The following is an 18,604-nucleotide window of genomic DNA, read 5'->3' as shown; positions in this document are numbered from 1 at the left end:
GTATTCTTAACTTTCTGTATTAAGCTCCTGAACATTGCTATTGTGTACTTCTAAACAACTGCTGTGTTCCATCCCAGAGGGGACCAAATTGGGACAATAAATAGTTTCCTCTTAGTGTTTGGAGCTATAGATAATGGGGAATTCAGGAACAAAGAAATTGTCATAGCAGACCTGACTAGTGATCCAGTAACTTGACTGTTTTCAAAAACAGACTCCAACAAGAGATTGCTGAGCTGGAATTGATATGCAAACTAGACACAATCAACAAAGGATTGAATAAGGACTGGCTGAGCCATTACAAACATTGAATCTATCTCCCCTTGTAAGTATTCTCACACTTCTTATCAAACTGTCTTGATTATCTGGGCTATCTTGATTATCACTTCAAAAGTTTTTTTTTTCTCTCTTACTTAATTGGCCTCTCAGAGTTGGTAAGACAACTCCCACCTGTTTATGCTCTCTGTATGTGTGTATATCTATCTCCTCAATATTTATTCCACTCTGTATGCATCCGAAGAAGTGGGCTGTAGCCCACGAAAGCTTATGCTCTAATAAATTTGTTAGTCTCTAAGGTGCCACAAGTACTCCTGTTCTTTTAACTTGACTGTGGTATTAGTTAGTACCTGAGGCTTCAAAGGAAGGTACCAACCCCTTCCACTCCCTCCTCCTCCTCCCTCCCACCCCCAAAATAGTGGTCCACTTCCCCATAAGGTAAATTTCTTCCTAACCCCTGGCTGGCTTATGCCCTGAAGCATGAAGCTTTGCAATATTTATATTAACGAAAAATTCTTATGCTAGCTATGTAACTGTGGAGATTTTCAGTATATATATATGTCTATGCTTCTTTAATCAAACTCTTGGCCTCCATCATATCTTGTGGCAACAAGCTACACCATCTAAAAAATATTTTAAATGTGTTGCCTATTAATTTAACTGAATGCTTCCTGTTCTTGCATTATGAAAAAAGATACATAGGCACACTCAATTCACTTTCTCTACCATTCATTATTTTGTAAACTCCTTAGTCATCATTTCTTAATCTACTCCTGGGGGAATTCTGCACATCTGCGGATGTGCAGAATTCATCTGTCTCGCATAATTTTGTATTTTACTGCATAAAAAACATTTTGCCTAAGAAGTGCTCCAGTTCCACCTTTTGCCCACCAGAGGCTGCTGTGGCGCTAGAACAGCTGGTTGGCGGCCTCCGGTGGGCAAAAGGCAGAACTGTAGCACTTCTTAAGCAAAATGTTTTTTATGTGGGAAAATACAAAAGTCTATGCCCATTGCTGCAGAATTCCCCCAGGAGTAGAGTTCATCACAGAACCCTGCCCGCGGAGCCAGGTTAGGACAGAGTGGGACAAACAGAGCTGCTGGGGGGGAGGGGGTCAGAGACTGGGGTTCAGAATAGTTAGTGAGGGGGACAGACTGGAACATGGGCTCAGGACCTAGTGGGGTGACAGCATTGAGCCTGGGACGGGGGAGAGGGGCTGCAGAGACCTATGGGGATGAGGAATGCGGGGACAGGGGAAGATCTGCCTGACTGAATGGGAGAGGCTTGGGATCAGCCAGGGTCTGCATGGGAGAGGTTTCCCAACACCCTAACAATCATATCCCCTCCCCCCAAAGGAAAACCTCCCACTCACACCCAACTCCCTCCAGGCTCACTCCTAGGCTCCTTCCCTCTCCCTGAGCTCCTCTGTTATCCCTGACTCCCCCAAGCCTTAGTACTGCTTCTCATAGGTGCAGGAAATACAATTCTGTATTGTAATTTAAATGAATTACACAAAGTTCTGTATTAATATGCCTAGTAAGGAATCTATTCATCAAAAAAAAAATCACCAGAATCTTTTTTTTTTGGGGGGGGGGGGGGGGGTCTGTATTGTTACAGACATACTTGCTGACAGCTCCCCTCCTTCCCCCTCCCCCTCAAGGGTGACTTGAACTGAACACAGTGCTCCAGGTGACTGACAAGAGCTACAGTGTTTTTCCACTCCATACGGCTAAGTGTTTTTCCAGTGGAGCCGCATACTGTTCCCGAATCATGAGTTTATTATTCCTGCAGTAAGATGAGCAAATTCTGAGCTGAAGAGCTCACAGACCTCCAACTACAAGACTCCCATTAATATTTAGTTTTGAGTCACCTCTGTTATAAGTGAAACACAACTTAGGTCCAATATCTGAGAGTCCTTAACATTTGTGTAGTAAGGTCAGGAATATCTTAAATATTCCAAATATTTGTTTACTAATTCTATGTTCTATCCTGTATCACATTCAAGTATCTCATTTTATTCTCCAAGGCCTTCCACAATTTAGCTTCTTCCTATCTTTCTGTTCTGGTCTCTTTACTTCGCACACTCCCTCTTTGCTTAACCCAAGCAACTTATTATTGAGAAGGGGACAGTTAGATAAATAAAAACAAGAAACATTGCACAAATATTTTCAAAAGCTGACCATGTCATGCTCACCAAAAATAGCTGCGTGCTACAGTGACACAGAGTTTGAAAAATCCAAACCAACACTCTGAGGTATTGGTGGCAGTGCTGCTATTCTTCAAAACCAGATATAGAAGAGTAAATTGAAATAGCTAATTTATAAAATCCTAAAGTAGCAAAGTTGCATCAGAGGCTATAAAGAAAACATTGGACCTTTCAGTGCATACTAGCATGAAAAGACAACCAACTTGTATTGTCATAAAGAGAAAAAATTAAAAGCTTAAATTTAATGAATACTTTGGCATAGTTCAGTTGTAAAGAGTAGGGGGTTGGGATACTTCACACTTATTTAGGGCTCATTCCCATTTGAAGTCAAAATGGGAATCTTTGAATTGATATCAGTGGGTGTTGGATCAGGTCCATGTGTTTTTCAAAGCATTTTATGAACATTACCAATTAATCTGTGGGGTCCCATGCGGAGCGGATAAAGCACACGACCAATGTGGTTGCAAGCTGAATCCGAATTCTGTTTATTGCAAGCTTTCTTTTATAGTTTTTTCTCAACATTACATAACACAATTAGGCTATAATAACACATCTACGGATTGGACAAGAAGGAGAATCATGTGTTTATCACATGTATAGCCCCACACCGATTGGTTCAACCGTTCCTTACATAAGGCCATGATTTGTTTACCTCATCTTATATAATCCTAGACCACCAGGGGGTCTTACATAAGGCCATGATCATTTTATATAATCCTAGACCACCAGGGGGCCTTACATAAGGCCATGATTATCTTATATAATCCTAGACCACCAGGGGGCCTTACATAAGGCCATGATTTGTTTACCTGGCAAGTGTCCCATCGTGACCCTTACCTCCTCATGGAACTTTTCATTAGGTTGGTGTAGGGATGATACATCCCCACATTAATCCTCAAAACTCCCATGACAGGCAGACATTATTATCCCTTTTACAGAAGCAGGCACTCTCATTCTTCCCCTTCCTTCTTCTAAGTGCAAGCCTATGGCCTCTCTAACCCATCCCCTGAGCTGGGTGGAATGGCTACCAAAGCAGAGAGATGGAGATGTTAATCTCTCACCTGACAGAATTGAAGGACAAAGTGCTCTGTTAGATGGGACTCAGAACAAAGAGTCCTTGTGAAGTGCTAAACAACTTCTGTGAGAAGGTGAGGTCATTCTGCCCTAGTAGGAAAGGATCCACAGTTCTTTTGTTTACTCTCAGGCTGTGGTTGAGGATGGGGTGTTTTTTTCTGAATTTGCACATAATGAATAACTGACTTCAGTCAATTTTATAATAATAGGAAATATTTTATTTAAAGTTTTTGGACTCAATAGACTACAAGTTCACTGATCTTCAGAAGTATGAGGTTAGTGTTAACTATTGTTCATATAGGTCATCTTAGAAAAAGTAGCCTAAAGTTGCTTGTGGAAATAGACCATCATCAAATGCCCCTGCTTGTTCTACACAACATACAATAATTAAATGAAGCGGAACATAAGTATGGATAAAATCAGTTTTTTAATGTATTATACTGATAACGTGCATCAGAGTCCTGCACTTAGGAAGGAAGAATCCCATGCACTGCTACAGGCTGGGGACCGACTGGCTAAGCGGCAGTTCTGCAGAAAAGGACCTGGGGATTACAGTGGATGAGAAGCTGGATATGAGTCAAGAGTGTGCCTTTGTTGCTAAGAAGGCTAACGGCATATTGGGCTGTATTAATAGGAGAGCTGCCAGCAGATAGAGGGAAGTGATTATTCCTCTCTATTCGGCACTGGTGAGGCCACATCTGGAGTACTGCATCCAGTTTTGGGACCCCATTACAGAAAGGATGTGGACAAACTGGAGAGAGTCCAGCGGAGGGCAATTAAAATGATTAGGGGGCTAGGGCACATGCCTTATGAGGAGAGGCGGAGGGAACTGAGCTTATTTAGTCTGCAGAAGAGAAGAGTGAGGGGGGATTTGATAGCAGCCTTCAACTACCTGAAGGGGGATTCCAAAGAGGATGGAGCTCGGCTGTTCTCAGTGATGGCAGATGACAGAACAAGGAGAAATGGTCTCAAATTGCAGTGGGGGAGGTCTAGATTGGATATTAGGAAAAACGATTTCACTAGGAGGGTGGTGAAGCACTGGAATGGGTTACACCTAGGGAGGCGGTGGAATCTCCATCCTTAAAAGTTTTTAAGGCCCGGCTTGACAAAGCCCTGGCTGGGATGATTTAGTTGGTCTTGGGGTTGGTCTTGCTTTGAGAAGAGGGTTGAACTAGATGACCTCCTGAGGTCTCTTCCAATCCTAATCCTCTATGATTCTATGATCGTTTGAGATTATTTCTGTTGTAGTTTGAGATCAAAATTATCACACTGTGCAAATACAAAATGTTACTTTATGCTTATATTGAGTGATTTCTTCCAAACCAACCAACCAAAAGTAAACACATATTTCTATGCATTTGGGTAGGTTTATTTACCATGCAGTATGTCAGAATGAGTCATGATCTACTGCAAGAATATATTCTTAAAGAGACTTCTTCCCTAAAGTCTTCCATATGAAATGGATAAGGATAATAACCACAGGGCAAGAAAAAAAAAGATCCATTCTGGATTAGATTAAGCAATAAGCACAGCCACTATAAATAAATGCTATAAAAATTCCTTGCTAGGGTCTTTCAAAGGGGCTTGGTGTTTGTGTGTTTTCTGTACAACTCCAGCATTCCTTTGGCAAGGAAGATTTTAGCCTTTCTCACTATAAAGATGTCCTTTTGAATGAGAACCAGTGCTGGCTGCAGAGAAACAAAATGAAACTATAGCTGTACATTTGAAATCCAGGCCCCAAAACCCTGCAGGTTCACAAGGACTGGAATGCAGTAAGAAACACCTCATTTTCATGTGTTGGTGAAGGCTGTACAAGGAGACTACACAGCCCTCAAGAACTTTGGAGATGAGCTCCATCGCAGCTGGAAGAGGGACATGGGAAGGCAAGAGCAGAGACAGCCAGTGGGCATTTACTACTCCTCCATATTCCATATTATCAGCTGAACAACGTTTGCCCACCAGCCATCATCCACTGGTGCTGCCAATTCTGTTCTGCTTACTTGCTCTGAGCATACAGCCTGGTTACTTTGTCTGAGAACTCTCTACCAGGATTTCACCCTCAGAAAAGCATGAAATGTCAATTCATTTCAATGAATTATAAACCCTGAAATCCGGTGCTGACAATTTCAGTATCAATATCGTTAAAGACTCACCGCTGATCTGATTCATTTGAAAGGACATGTCACAGTAATAGGGACCCAATACTTTTCAATGGGCATTTTGCCCAAAGACTGCCAATTAAGGCCTGGTCTAAGGAATTTGACCGGCATAGTTATTCTGGAATAACTATAATTATTCTGAAATAAAATAATTTTTACTCTAGAATAGTGTGTGTCTACATGAAGAGCTATTCTGGAATAGCTTATTCCACAACAGCGATGCCAGCCAATTGTCCCACATAGGCCAAGCTTAAGACCTCCTCTTCTGAAACCCTCTCTATCAAGTTTCACCCAGAAATAAATGTTTATGTCTGCATTTTTATACGAATGGCTGAAAAAGGGAGTTTATAATGGAAGAACTAATACTGCCTTAATTCAGAAAAAATGTAGCATCACTGTTCTGAAATTACCTATACCAAATAAACTGTTGCAAGAGGATAAACATTTAGAAAATATATTTGTATAGTTGTTGGGACGTTAGCCTGGAAGGGACCCTCGAACAAGGCAATTTGTATTTTCAAAGTGCCAAATATAGTCAAGCCTGCATAAAATAATGTATTGCTGTTTTAGAACTCTCTCCTACAGCTGCCAGGCTCTACCACAGAGCTGATGTATAGCAGCAATAAACTCCATTCAATACTGTAGGCTATAATTTAGATGCTGAGTTTGGCAAAATGATTAGCAAATTTGGGAATAAATTTTTATTTCAAGGTACATTTATTTTAGTATCCAGTACTGGGTGAATACTGTAATGCTGATGTCTTAGGACGAAATGGAAACAAACTAAGTGCAACTGGATGGTAATGTAAACAGCATATGCATTTGGTGATCACCTTTGTAAAAACCAATATTTTTGTTGCTTGCTTTTTATTGCTGTTTCTGAGAGAAGGGACAACAATCCAATTGCTGCCATAATATGAATCATTCTTTAGCCCCAACAAGGCAGAGAACAAAATTATAACAGGATCTCTCGTGCTAGGCAAACTGAAAAGAGCAGGAAGTGGAGCCAATTTACTTCTCCATTGTTTTGCAGCATCATGAACATGCCTTTCGTTCCATGGCAATTGTCACCAGGCTGTCATACAAGGTCACTGATCAAAGTGGGAGTCATACCAGTGGCATGCAAAGATCACAGTTTTTGTACCTCACCACACTGTAGTTTACTAGTACCTGACCATGGCTTGCACCATTCTCAGGTAGAGCTCGGTATGCCTTGTGGAATTGCATAATTAAAAAACTAACTATGACAAATGACAGAAGCTTTTAATTGGTTCATGCTTTCCAGTGTAGGCAAGGTAGACTAGCTGTAAGTTTAGTATCAGTTAAGTCATAAAACAAGCCTTTTAGAAATGAATACACAAGTAAAAGGAAAGGATTTGATATAATTGGGGGGTGGAGGGGAGAAACGTACAGAACGCTTATTGGGGGAAAAAAGAGAAGTGCAGGATACAGCACAAAATGGGTTATGATAAATGAGAAAAGTCAAAAGAGATCATATATAATGCTTGAAAGAACAATATTTTATTAGCACTATTTATAATAGGAAAAAAGAGTCGTATAGGTCCAATTAAGAAAGATACAGATATTATAACAAAAGAGGATGGAGAAGTATTAGCAGAGGTAATTAATGTACTTTGGGCCAAATCCTGATTTCATTTACACTACTGTTGTCCAGACTAGCTCCACTGACCTTAGGAGAGAAAGTCTGGATTACACCTTTGTAAATGAGATCCAAATTTCTCCCTTTATGAGCATATTTATGTCAGGAGCAGATATTAAAAAATAGGTGGCTAAAATGCAAGTTGTGCCACGTTAGTTGATTCAGGGTATTTTCTAGATATAGGCCAGAAATGCATCTTGCCACATTGGCAACAAATTCAACAAAACACCTGGACAGGATGGGATTCAACTCTACATTCTTTAAGGAACTAATATTACTACTAGCATTAGTATGTGTTACTTAGCACAAGGAGGATACCACAGGACTGGTAATTATAGATTGATAGTGCTAGTTTCTAGTCTAAGAAAAATTATTAGGGATGAAAAGACATGTAACAAAAGAGAGAAAGGGTAATTTAAATGTATTGTGATGAACCTGACATTTCTTCAAAGAAATCTGTAACAAAGAATGGACAAAGCAAAAGCTATGACTTACCTCAGTTTCAGAAAAGTCTTTAGGGACCTAAAGCGAGAGCAAGTAAGTGTAAGTGTGTGTGTGCAAACTGAACCAGGGTTTTAAACTGGTCCATGAGATAGGGTCAGAGAGTTAAACCTATTCCATGGACATAAAATCCTTATAGAGCTCAACGGCTTGGCACCATTAAATGGAGGTAATTACATAATGGTACAATCTGCAGTTAGAGACTCAAGGAGGATCTGGATCGGGAAAAGCAAGAGGATGAAAAATTGTTCTCAGTGTCAGGAATAGCAAGGTAGAGATTTACACAAAAGGGAAATGTTTATTAAATGGTTAGAAAAGACCTAGAAAAGCAGCCAGGAAATTGGTGAATAATATACTGTGTTACAGTACAGGACCACTGCACAGAGCCAAAGAAGTGCTGGGTCATAAATAAGGAAGTAGATTTCAAAATTAAAAGGTATGCTAATATCAGGTCATGGTATGGTTGCATCTGAATCACTGCGTACTTAAAAACAAGAAGGATCCCACTTTTCAGAAAAGGGCAACAAGGTTAATACATGATAAAATAGCTACATTTCATAAGAAAAGATAAAAAGATTATATTGTATAATCAGATTCAAATACCTAAAAGAGCCATGCAAGGATTTGTTTAAAAAATAGACCCTTTTTACTTCCAAGAAAGGAACATCACACTCACAATTGAAAAGTGCACGGAAAAAAGCTTAGCATCAGATTCTCAGCTGGTGTAAACTGCCACAGCTCCACTGCAGTGAGTGGAGCTACTCCAATTTACATCAGCTGAGAATCTGGCCTTTAGTCTTAGGAAGGACTTCTTTCACAGACTATTACTGCAATAAGGAATAGTTTGAAAATATAATGCAGTGAGACCAAATGGCTGTAGAAACAAACAGATACTTGTAAGCAAAAATATATAGAGATATAGATACTGGTATAGAAAATAAGCTTCTGAATAGCAAAATGTACTTACTATACAAAGATATGGACCTGATAGACCTCAATTCTCTCCTTCCTTAAATATATGCTTCTATCAGCCTCAAACCAGAATAATTGTCCTTCTACTGGATGGATACTTTGAATAAAGGGGATAGATTTGAAATTCAGGACTTGAGCCTGACTTTGATTAGCGTCAAGTACAGTGGAACCCCGCTATAACGCGATCATTGAGGTCCAAAAAATTCAATCACGGTAAATGCGGGGTCGCGTTATAGCGGGGTTCCACTGTACTTGTGTTCAGTTTGCAGCAGAGTGTGCACCCTGGCTAGCGGGAGGAAGCAGGGGGGGGAGAGAAAGAAGGGAGGCGTCCAGCAGGGCCGGCTTTAGACCGATTCGCCCCGGCGGCGGTCGTCTTTGGTGGCCCCGCTCCCCTGGCCAGAGCGCTGGCCGGAGTGCGGCAGGCCTGCAGCCCCGCGATGCCGGCCGGACCGTGGCAGCCCCGCTCTCCTGGCCAGACCGCCACAGCTGCCGGGGCGGGCTGGGCCGGCCCTGCCGGGGACAGAGGTGAGAACCCCAGGGGCCCCCTGGGTCTGCAGGGAGAGTCGCTCCTGCTGCAGCCGCTGGGGCATGGATCCCAAACACCCCGTACCCGCTGCAGCCGCTGGGGCCAGACTTGCCCGGCGTTATAACCGAATTCACGGTATCGCGGGGTGCGTTATAGCGGGGTTCCCTTGTATATCAAAATCAAGAATTTTCAACTGTGACAAACAGTTTTGAGTTTGTCCTAAAGGCTGGTAGCACCTTTGGTCCGCAGTTGCCAACTTTCACGCGGTAAATAAGCACCCTGACTTTCACAATAAGCCAAAAATCAAGCTAATCCCATTTCAAAACAAGGTCAAAACAAGCCAATCCCTAAGAACCCCAACACTCCATGTGACTAGATCCCCCACCGGCGTGCAGCCTGGGATTGTGGTGGACCTGCTGTGCACCTCTTACTCTCTCCTCCCCAGCCCCTGCTTGCCCCCCTTTTGCCCCTGCTTGCTGGGAGCCGATAAAAAAAAAATAGAAGCAACAAGCAACAACCTACAATCCAAAAACTAGCCAGCAAGCAACTCACAAGCCAATTAAGCCAAAAACAAGCCCAATTTCTGCATTTTTTTCATGGGTTTGGCATGTCTGCTTTGGTCCCATTGTGATGTGTTAATAGCTTTCAGGACAAATCAGTAAAGCATTCTGGCCTATAGATATTCTCTAAGTCACCTCCTTCCATTCTCTTCTGCCATCCATTTCTCTCCACAGTAAATCCAATATCAGAGCCTGAGGACAATTCAAAGATGTTATTGTTGGAGGCCCAGTGCTGTTATTTCATAACACAGCTGTTCACATTCCAGCAGATGGTGGATACATACTATAAATGAAGGAATTCAATTGGAAAAATGTTTTGTTAGCAAAATAAAACCAGATTCTGCAAATCTTCCCTTGTCAGAGATAGCAAAGAGCAGGACTGCATTGGGACCTAAGGGCAGGATCTGTCCCGAAGTTTTGACAGCCTAGGAAAACAACAATTTAAAAACTGATCTCAGCTGGAATTAAACAAAGAATGAAGTCGCATACAATGAATTTCGGATATTATTTATTCCCCCTGCTGGACACACAAGTGGAAGTAGAAAAAAACAGAAGGGAGGAGGAGAAATGATGAGTCACAAGGAATAAAACAGTTTTGGGGAAAAAACTAAAAATAACAATTGTGAAAAAAAATTCTTCATAAAGTTTTTAATCCTGGATTAAAGAGACTTTCCTTCCCCCTGCCTGAACCTTTGATAAAATGCATTCACAAAAAAGCAAATCTGCTTCAAGAGCCCAATCTATATCCTGAAGTCAACGGCAGATTCTCATTGACTTCAGTGGGGCCAGCAGTTGGCCCTCAACAGACACATATCTCTGCCCATTACACACACTGCAGTTCAAAGAAGACTTCAGAGGGAAAAGAGATGTGGGATAATTGAGGTGAAGCAACAGACAAATTAAGAAACAATTTAAAAAAAAAAAAAAAAAGCACCATTACAGACCTGGATTCAGATACGACGTTTTAAATTGCTATGCTTGCTGTTCTGGTGATCAAACACACAAATTTAAAATCTGCATAATTTCAGACCATTTTCTCATCACTTTGCATGTGCTACAGTATAATCAACAGTACCACCTACCCTCATAATTCACAATTACGATGGTCAGCACGTAATCTCTCCCAAGCATCACAGCAAGAAGCATGAATGCTCTCAGAAATAAATACAGCAAAAATGCAAGTCACTAGGACAAGTAGTTACAAATCAGACAAACTTGTCTAATTTTGGTAACATTACTCAACAAGGCGCGATGAACAGCCAGAAGCTGGTCATTTGCAGCAGTCCTTCCTCACAGCATGCAACTGGTTGTCATGACAACCCGCTCATCTCCCTTGCAGAATCTCTGTGAACAAGTCACATGTGTGTTGAACGGCACACAAGAGAAAGATTTGTTCAAGCTCCAGGGCAGAGTGGTCAGAAGTGGAATTTGCAGGGATGAGCATTACAGAGCCTGATCCGTGCCTTTGAAGTCAATGGAAACTTTGCTATTGACTTCAACAGGTGCAGGTTCGAGCCTTTAAACCTGAAGCAAAGAAGAGAGACAAGGTGGGTGAGGTAATATCTTTTATTGAACCAACAAGCTTTTCTCACTCACCAACAGAAGTTGGTCGAACAAAAGATATTACTTCACCCACCTCATCTCGCTAATATCCTGGGACCGAACCGGCTACAACTACACTGCATACAATCAGAGAAGGAGTCATTTCTTCAAAATTTTAAGAAAAGCTTGTGATGGATTTGGAGCTGCTCTGTAATAATCTATGGATATTATTGCAGCTGGATTCTTTAATGGTTAATAATTATATTGGTTGCCAATTGATGCTAATTGAATGAGTTGCATGTAACAGGATTCTAGTCCCAGAATCAGACATAACAGAATTAAAACTAACATGTTCGGTATCTTGTAGGGAACTCCAGGGTGTAGGGCATAGACACGAACACTGAAGGCAAAGCAAATCCTTGGCCACTTTTATTAACACAGTCAGTAAAGACAAGAAAGCACCAAACCACATAAATAAATAGCAGTAATACTGTACTGGGGATCTCTTTGGTGTCATTCCGTGAATGTCGTCATATATTTGCACCCTTCCTTGGGGACCTGGTGGTAAGAGACAAAGGACCAGTTCTGTCCCTGGCATGCAAAATGAGTCCATAGGTCTAGACCCCCAATGCCCAAAGGTTGGTGGTAGATAATAACAAAGACAAGCTGAAGGGTCAATGATGGAAAGCTTTCCATCCAGCTACATTGTAGCGTGGCCTATTATAGGGCCTGGGTACTATCATTAATATTCATTCAGCTGCCCAGACTCTCACGTCCATATCTATACTTGAGGGACAATACTAGATCCATTTGTTCTCACTTCCTACCCCTCTATACAGCTCAACTGACCAGTTTTTCAAGAGGGTGGGATCCTAATTTGTAAACACAGGAGAACCAAAAGCCTGGAACCTAAGACAAAGGGTTGCTGGGGGGAGTAGCGGGGGTGTAAAAGCAGAGGTGAAAGTGGGCTGGTACAGCGTACCGTTAAGAAGTGGCTGCCAGTACTCGCCCGTACACAGCCAATGGCAGCACTTTAACATCACTTAAATGTTAAATGTTAAACCCTTCCCCCCCACCCCCGGCCTCAGGGCTGCTGATGGGGGGTGAAGGTTTAAAAGGGGCAGCTGCCCCGGGGCTGGCAATTTATAAGGGGCCGTGCCCAGATGGAGCCCCAGGTGGTGCGGGCTGGGCAACGTGGAAGGGCTGGCTGGGGGAGGCTGACCCCCAGCCCCGCCCCCTTCCAGGGGCCCCCATAACGGTATATCTTTTATATTACTTTCACCCCTGGACAAAAGTGACATTCCAGGGACGAGGGGAGTGGTTGTTGGGAGTCAATGAGAAGTGGCTCACCCAGGCACAGACCCAAGAGGCCAGGGGTCTGGCAAAGTACCTGCCTGGGATTTCTGCAACGGATGGCAAGCCTCTAGGTAAGACAGACACCTGTATAGGCCTTCTGTTGTTTTAAAATCCTTTATGTTCTTTTATGCTTTGCTATGTTTCTACTAGTAAGATTACACAATACCTTAGTACAGTGGTTCTCAACCAGGGGTATGTGTACGCCTGGGGGTATGCAGTGGTCCTCCAGGAGGTACATCAACTCATCTAGATATTTGCCTAGTTTTACAACAGGCTACATAAAAAGCACTAGCGAAGTCAGTACAAATTAGGGTGACCAGATAGCAAGTGTGAAAAATCGGGATGGGGGTGGGAGGTAATAGGCATCTATATAAGAAAAAAGCCCCAAATATCAGGACTGTCCCAATAAAATCGGGACATCTGGTCACTCTAGTACAAACTAAAATTTCATACACAGACAATGACTTGTTTATACTGCTCTATATACAATACACTGAACTCTAAGTACAATATTTATATTCCAATTGATTTATTTTATAATTATACGGTAAAAGTGAGAAAGTAAGCAATTTTTTAGTAATAGTGTGCTGTGACACTTTTGTATGTTTATGTCTGATTTTGTAAGCAAGTAGTTTTTTAGTGAGGTGAAACTTGTGAGTATGCAAGACAAATCAGAGTCCTGAAAGGGTACAGTAGTCTGGAAAGTAATGAGAGCCTCTGCATTAACCACTGACAACAAGCTTTTAAAGGAAGATTGCAGGTACCAGGCCTCCTGAGTAACTACCATTAGTACACAAAGTGCTGTAGCCCTGGGCCCAGTCTAAGAGTGAGAGAATCATGGGATATCACCCCAGAGGGGGAAAGGCTCAAGGACTAAGTCTTGGAGGAGGTGCACTCAGGGTATGTCTACACAGCAATTAAACTCCCATGGCTGGCCCAGGTCAGCTGACTCAGGCCAGCTGCAGGTGTTCGATTACTGTGTCATCATACACTCAGAGAGAGGTCAAAGATGCCCTGTAACCATGATCTATTGGTGGGAGCATGGTGGAATGAACGTGACTGGGAAATATACAATGAGCAACAGCAGCAGCAAACCCAACTATTGTAAAAGGAAAAAAAGCAAGAGAAGAAGAACTGTCTTCTCCTACTCTTTGTGGAAAGAGTAGGAGAAGAAACACAGGAAAAATTAGACATGAACAGCTCATTAAAAAGCAGAGTTCTGCAGAGAAAGGAAGCAAAAACCTAAAAAGATGAAAAAGAGACACACTTGGTTAGCCAGCTGTACTCAGATGACCAGGAACTGGAGTAATAGTAGTAATAGGATGAAATTTAATAGTGAAAAGTGCAAGGTCATGCATTTAGAGATTAATAACAAGAATTTTTGTTATAAGCTGGGGACGCATCAGTTGGAAGTAACAGAGGAGGAGAAGGACCTCGGAGTATTGATTGATCACAGGATGACTATGAGCCGCCAATGTGATATGGCCGTGAAAAAAGCTAATGCCGTCTTGGGATGCACCAGGCAAGGTATTTCCAGTAGACATAAGGAAGTGTTAGGCACTGGTGGGACCTCATCGGGAATACTGTGTGCAGTTCTGGTCTCCCATGTTTAAGACGGATGAATTCAAACTGGAACAGGTACAGAGAAGGGCTACTAGGATGATCCGAGGAATGGAAAACCTGTCTTATGAAAGGAGACTCAAAGAGTTTCGCTTGTTCAACCTAATCAAAAGAAGGCTGAGGGAAGATATGATTGCTCTCTATAAATATATCAGAGGAATAAATACCAGGGAGGGAGAGGAATTATTTAAGCTCAGTACCAATGTGGCCACAAGAACAAATGGATATAAACTGGCCATCAGGAAGTTTAGACTTGAAATTAAATGAAGGTTTCTAACCATCAGAGGAGTGAAGTTCTGGAACAGCCTTCCAAGGGGAGCAGTAAGGGCAAAAGAATATCTGGCTTCAGGACTAAGCTTGAAAAGTTTATGGAGGGGATGATATGATGGGATAGCCTAATTTTAGCAATTAATTGATCTTTGACTATTAGCGGTAAATATGCCCAATGGCCTGTGATGGGATGTTGGATGGGGTGGGATCTGAGTTACTGCAGAGAATTCTTTCTTGGGTGTCGGGCTGGTGAGTCTTGCCCACATGCTCAGAGTTTAGCTGATTGCCATATTTGGGGTCGAGAAGGAATTTTCCTCCAGGGCAGATTGGCAGAGGCCCTCGGGGCTTTTCGCCTTCCTCTGCAGCATGGGGCACAGGTCACTTGCTGGAGGATTCTCTGCACCTTGAAGTCTTTAAACCATGATTTGAAGACTTCAATAGCTCAGACATAGACTATGGATTTGAAACAGGACTGGGTGCGTGAGATTCTGTGGCCTGTGTTGTGCAGGAGGTCAGATTAGACGATCATAATGGTCTCTTCTGACCTTAAAGTCTATGATTCTATGATAGGCATCATAATCCAGAACCAGGTGAGGACTCTGAGGAAGGACACAATTCACCTGCAAAGGTCAAGGAAAACAAAGGCCAGAATGAACCAGTGGGACTGGGAGAGTCTAGGGAGGACAAGTTCCTAGCAGTAAGTATGGAGTATGACCAAAGTATCTGCAGCATCAGGGCCCCATTCTGACCAAGTTTCCCAAAGTCCACAGATCCTGGAGTGGCAGATGCTGGAATTTGAGAGGGAAAAGCTGCTATCTGAGAAAGAAAAGCTATGCCTGGAAGAGAAATGGCTAGCCAACTGGGAGCAGCAGTGCTGACACCCGGACCCAGGCACCCAATAATCCAGTAAAGAGAGATTAGAACACTGAATGCCAACTCTGCAAGGAGCATAGAACTATTGCCCTAGTTTAAGGAGGGTAAGGATACCATTGCTCATTTCACACCTTTGTGAAGGCCTATGACTTCAAAAGGATAGACGCTGAATATCAGTGTTTTCTTACTCCCTTACTCAGTACAAAAGGCATAGGTGCCTACTGCCAAATGGAAGGGAGAGACTGTGTGGACTATGAACGATTTAAAATCGTCTTGCTTCTTAAATTTGAACAGATTCCCAAGGGAAAGATGGGGGTTGGGGGAATCCAAAAGCAAAAGGGGATGGATGACCTATATGGAGGTGGCAACTAAGCTGGGGGCATCACTACCATAAATGAGCTGTATGAAGTGGTTGGGTCTGAACATTTTTATAAATATGTGTCCCCATGATCTTGGAATGTGGGTAAGTGATCAGAAGCCAGAAGACCCCAGTACTGCAGGCCAGTTGACTGATGAATATGTAGATAGCAGGTCTGGGTGTAAGAATCTCAAAGAGAACTGGCCCAAGCATGGGACCGCAGCAGGGGAGAACATGTGGGTTCACCCCAGCAACAGAAAGCAAGTAAACCCAAACTAAGGGGGACAGCAACTCCAAGACAACTTCCGAAAGGAAGTCACAGAGATCTGAGGTATTTTAACTATCAGGGAACCGGGCACAAGTGGGCAGACTGCCCAGGGATCAGGCACCAGGGGCTGATAGTGAGCCACTACAGATTAACTGACTGACTGTCCAGCTGGTGGGATAGAGATAGACTGTCCAACTGTACACAGATAATATATTACTTGGCCTCCAGAGGGAGGAAATAACACAGCCAGCTCATCTGGGGCATACAATGTACAGGCAGCAAAGTTCATTCCCCAGGCATTTGTGCCTATCTCTTGCTGTACTAATGGGAACTCCCAGATCTCCAATGCGGGCAGAAGGTTAGTGGAGAGACATTCAAGGGGTGGACGGACACTGGCACTGCCTGCATCTTAGTAAAACCCCTTGTGATGAAAACTCAGCAGGTGCTGGCAGGCAGAGAGATAGAGGTGAAAGCTCCAAGGGTAAAATCATTTGCCCTGCCTGTACCAAATCCCCAAACCCTGCTAGGTTTATACAGGGAAGCTGGTGGTGGAAACGTTAGAGGATATTCCATTTAATATTTTACTGGAAAATGGTGTGAATTTAGCCCTGGGTCCAAATCTGCAGCAGAGGCCAGCAAACAGTTTGGACCACCCACAGTAGCCAGCTGCTCCTGAAGATATAAATGAAGCAGCTAGGAGGAGGAAAATGGATCTTTCCTCCTCTGCTTGTCACCCTCTTACCAACAGTGAGAATTTAAATGAGGGAGTATGTGGAGGGGGGGGCTTACTTCTCCACTCACTCCAGTATGTGAGAGACAAACTGGTCTGTTGAGCTCAATGTGGTGTAAAGACATGGGATATCAATGCAAATGGTCTAGCACAGTTCCTTATGGGCGGGTAAATGGGTGGATATCTGAAGCTTGTGTCCTATTTCCTGCCTACCTGCAGCCAGCTCTTGATTGAATTAACCCCTTGTATTAAGACAGTAACCCCCTTACAAGAAAATCAGACAAATAGATAGAACATAATATTCATAAATTATAACAGAGCAACTCAAAATCTGTCACAAAACTCATGGCACTAAGAACTTAATATTATCATCTAATATTAACCAAAATGTTTTCTTCATTTGTTCATTTCTTCATTTGTTTCTTCATTTCTTCTGCTAGTTATTAGGACAACAAATTAATAGATTATTTTAACATAAATGGTTATAATGCACAGCCATTGTCTAAATGTTTACTTTTTAAAAAAAACCTTTGCTGTTGATGTTTGTCACTACAGCTTTTGAACAATTATTCTGATTATGACAGGTTTCAGAGTAACAGCCGTGTTAGTCTGTATCCGCAAAAAGAAGAACAGGAGTACTTGTGGCACCTTAGAGACTAACAAATTTATTAGAGCATAAGCTTTCGTGGACTACAGCCCACTTCTTCGGACGCATATGCATCCGAAGAAGTGGGCTGTAGTCCACGAAAGCTTATGCTCTAATAAATTTGTTAGTCTCTAAGGTGCCACAAGTACTCCTGTTCTTCTTTATTCTGATTATGTTTGTAAATTAAGTTTCTCTCCTTAATTAGGATTAATTTTAGATGTTTCTCATACCTATAAATATTTGGTTCATAATATATCATTATGACATATTAAAGAGACTAGGCATACAGTAACTCCTCACTTAATGTTGTAGTTATGTTCCTGAAAAATGCGACTTTAAGCGAAACGATGTTAAGCGAATCCAATTTCCCCATAAGAATTAATGTAAATGAGGGGGTTAGGTTCCAGGGAATTTTTTTTCACCAGACAAAAGACTATATTTTATTTATATATATATATATATAAATATACACACACACACACACTAAGTTTTAAACAAACAATTTAATACTGGTACACGGTGATGATGATTGTGAAGCTTGGTTGAGGTGGTGGAATCAGAGGGTGGGATATTTCCCAGGGAATGCCTTACTGCTAAATGATGAACTAGCAATTGGCTGAGCCCTCAAGGGTTAACCCTCACACTCTACAAGGCAGCAGGAATGGAGGGAGGGGAGACAGCATCGCAGACAGAGACAGAGACACACACCCTGTGTGTGAGAAAGAGAGAGAGAGAGAGAGAGAGAGATGCATATTTCCCCTTTAAGTACACTGCCTTGTTAATTAGATCAGCTTGCTGAGACCGCAGCTGCCATCAGCAAGCTCTCTCCATCCTGAGCCCTGTCGTGTGTCCCGCCCCGTTCTATGGAAGATGGGGTAAGCAGGGTGCAGGAGCAGGGGTAGGGGGACACTTGACATTAGCCCCCCTCTTTCTCCCCTCCCCTCCGCGCAGCAAGCAGGAGTCTCCGGGAGCAGCTCCAAGGCAGAGGGCAGGAGCAGCACATGGCAGTGGG

The 18,604-nt window shown here is 42.5% G+C and overlaps 1 protein-coding gene across 24 annotated transcripts in view; it reads right to left on the bottom strand.

Moving 5' to 3' along the window:
* The window catches only part of APBB2 (amyloid beta precursor protein binding family B member 2), a 339,661-nt gene that overhangs the window by 133,121 nt on the left and 187,936 nt on the right, over nt 1-18,604 (bottom strand). The window contains exon 1 of one of the 24 annotated variants that reach the window (XM_065596938.1): nt 11,012-11,233. The exons of 20 other annotated variants lie outside the window; for them this stretch is intronic. In XM_065596938.1, the coding sequence (XP_065453010.1) occupies nt 11,012-11,075 (64 nt within the window). In that variant the 5' untranslated portion in view covers nt 11,076-11,233. Of the gene's footprint in view, nt 1-11,011; nt 11,234-18,604 lie in introns of those variants that run through there. 3 more of the 24 variants (XM_065596937.1, XM_065596935.1, XM_065596934.1) reach the window with 3 other exon arrangements.

Source organism: Chrysemys picta, chromosome 5 (genome assembly GCF_011386835.1).
Source record: "Chrysemys picta bellii isolate R12L10 chromosome 5, ASM1138683v2, whole genome shotgun sequence".
NCBI lineage: Eukaryota > Metazoa > Chordata > Testudines > Emydidae > Chrysemys > Chrysemys picta.
The sequence above is the reverse complement of the archived record's forward strand: the minus strand, read 5'-3'. Positions and strand labels throughout refer to the sequence as shown.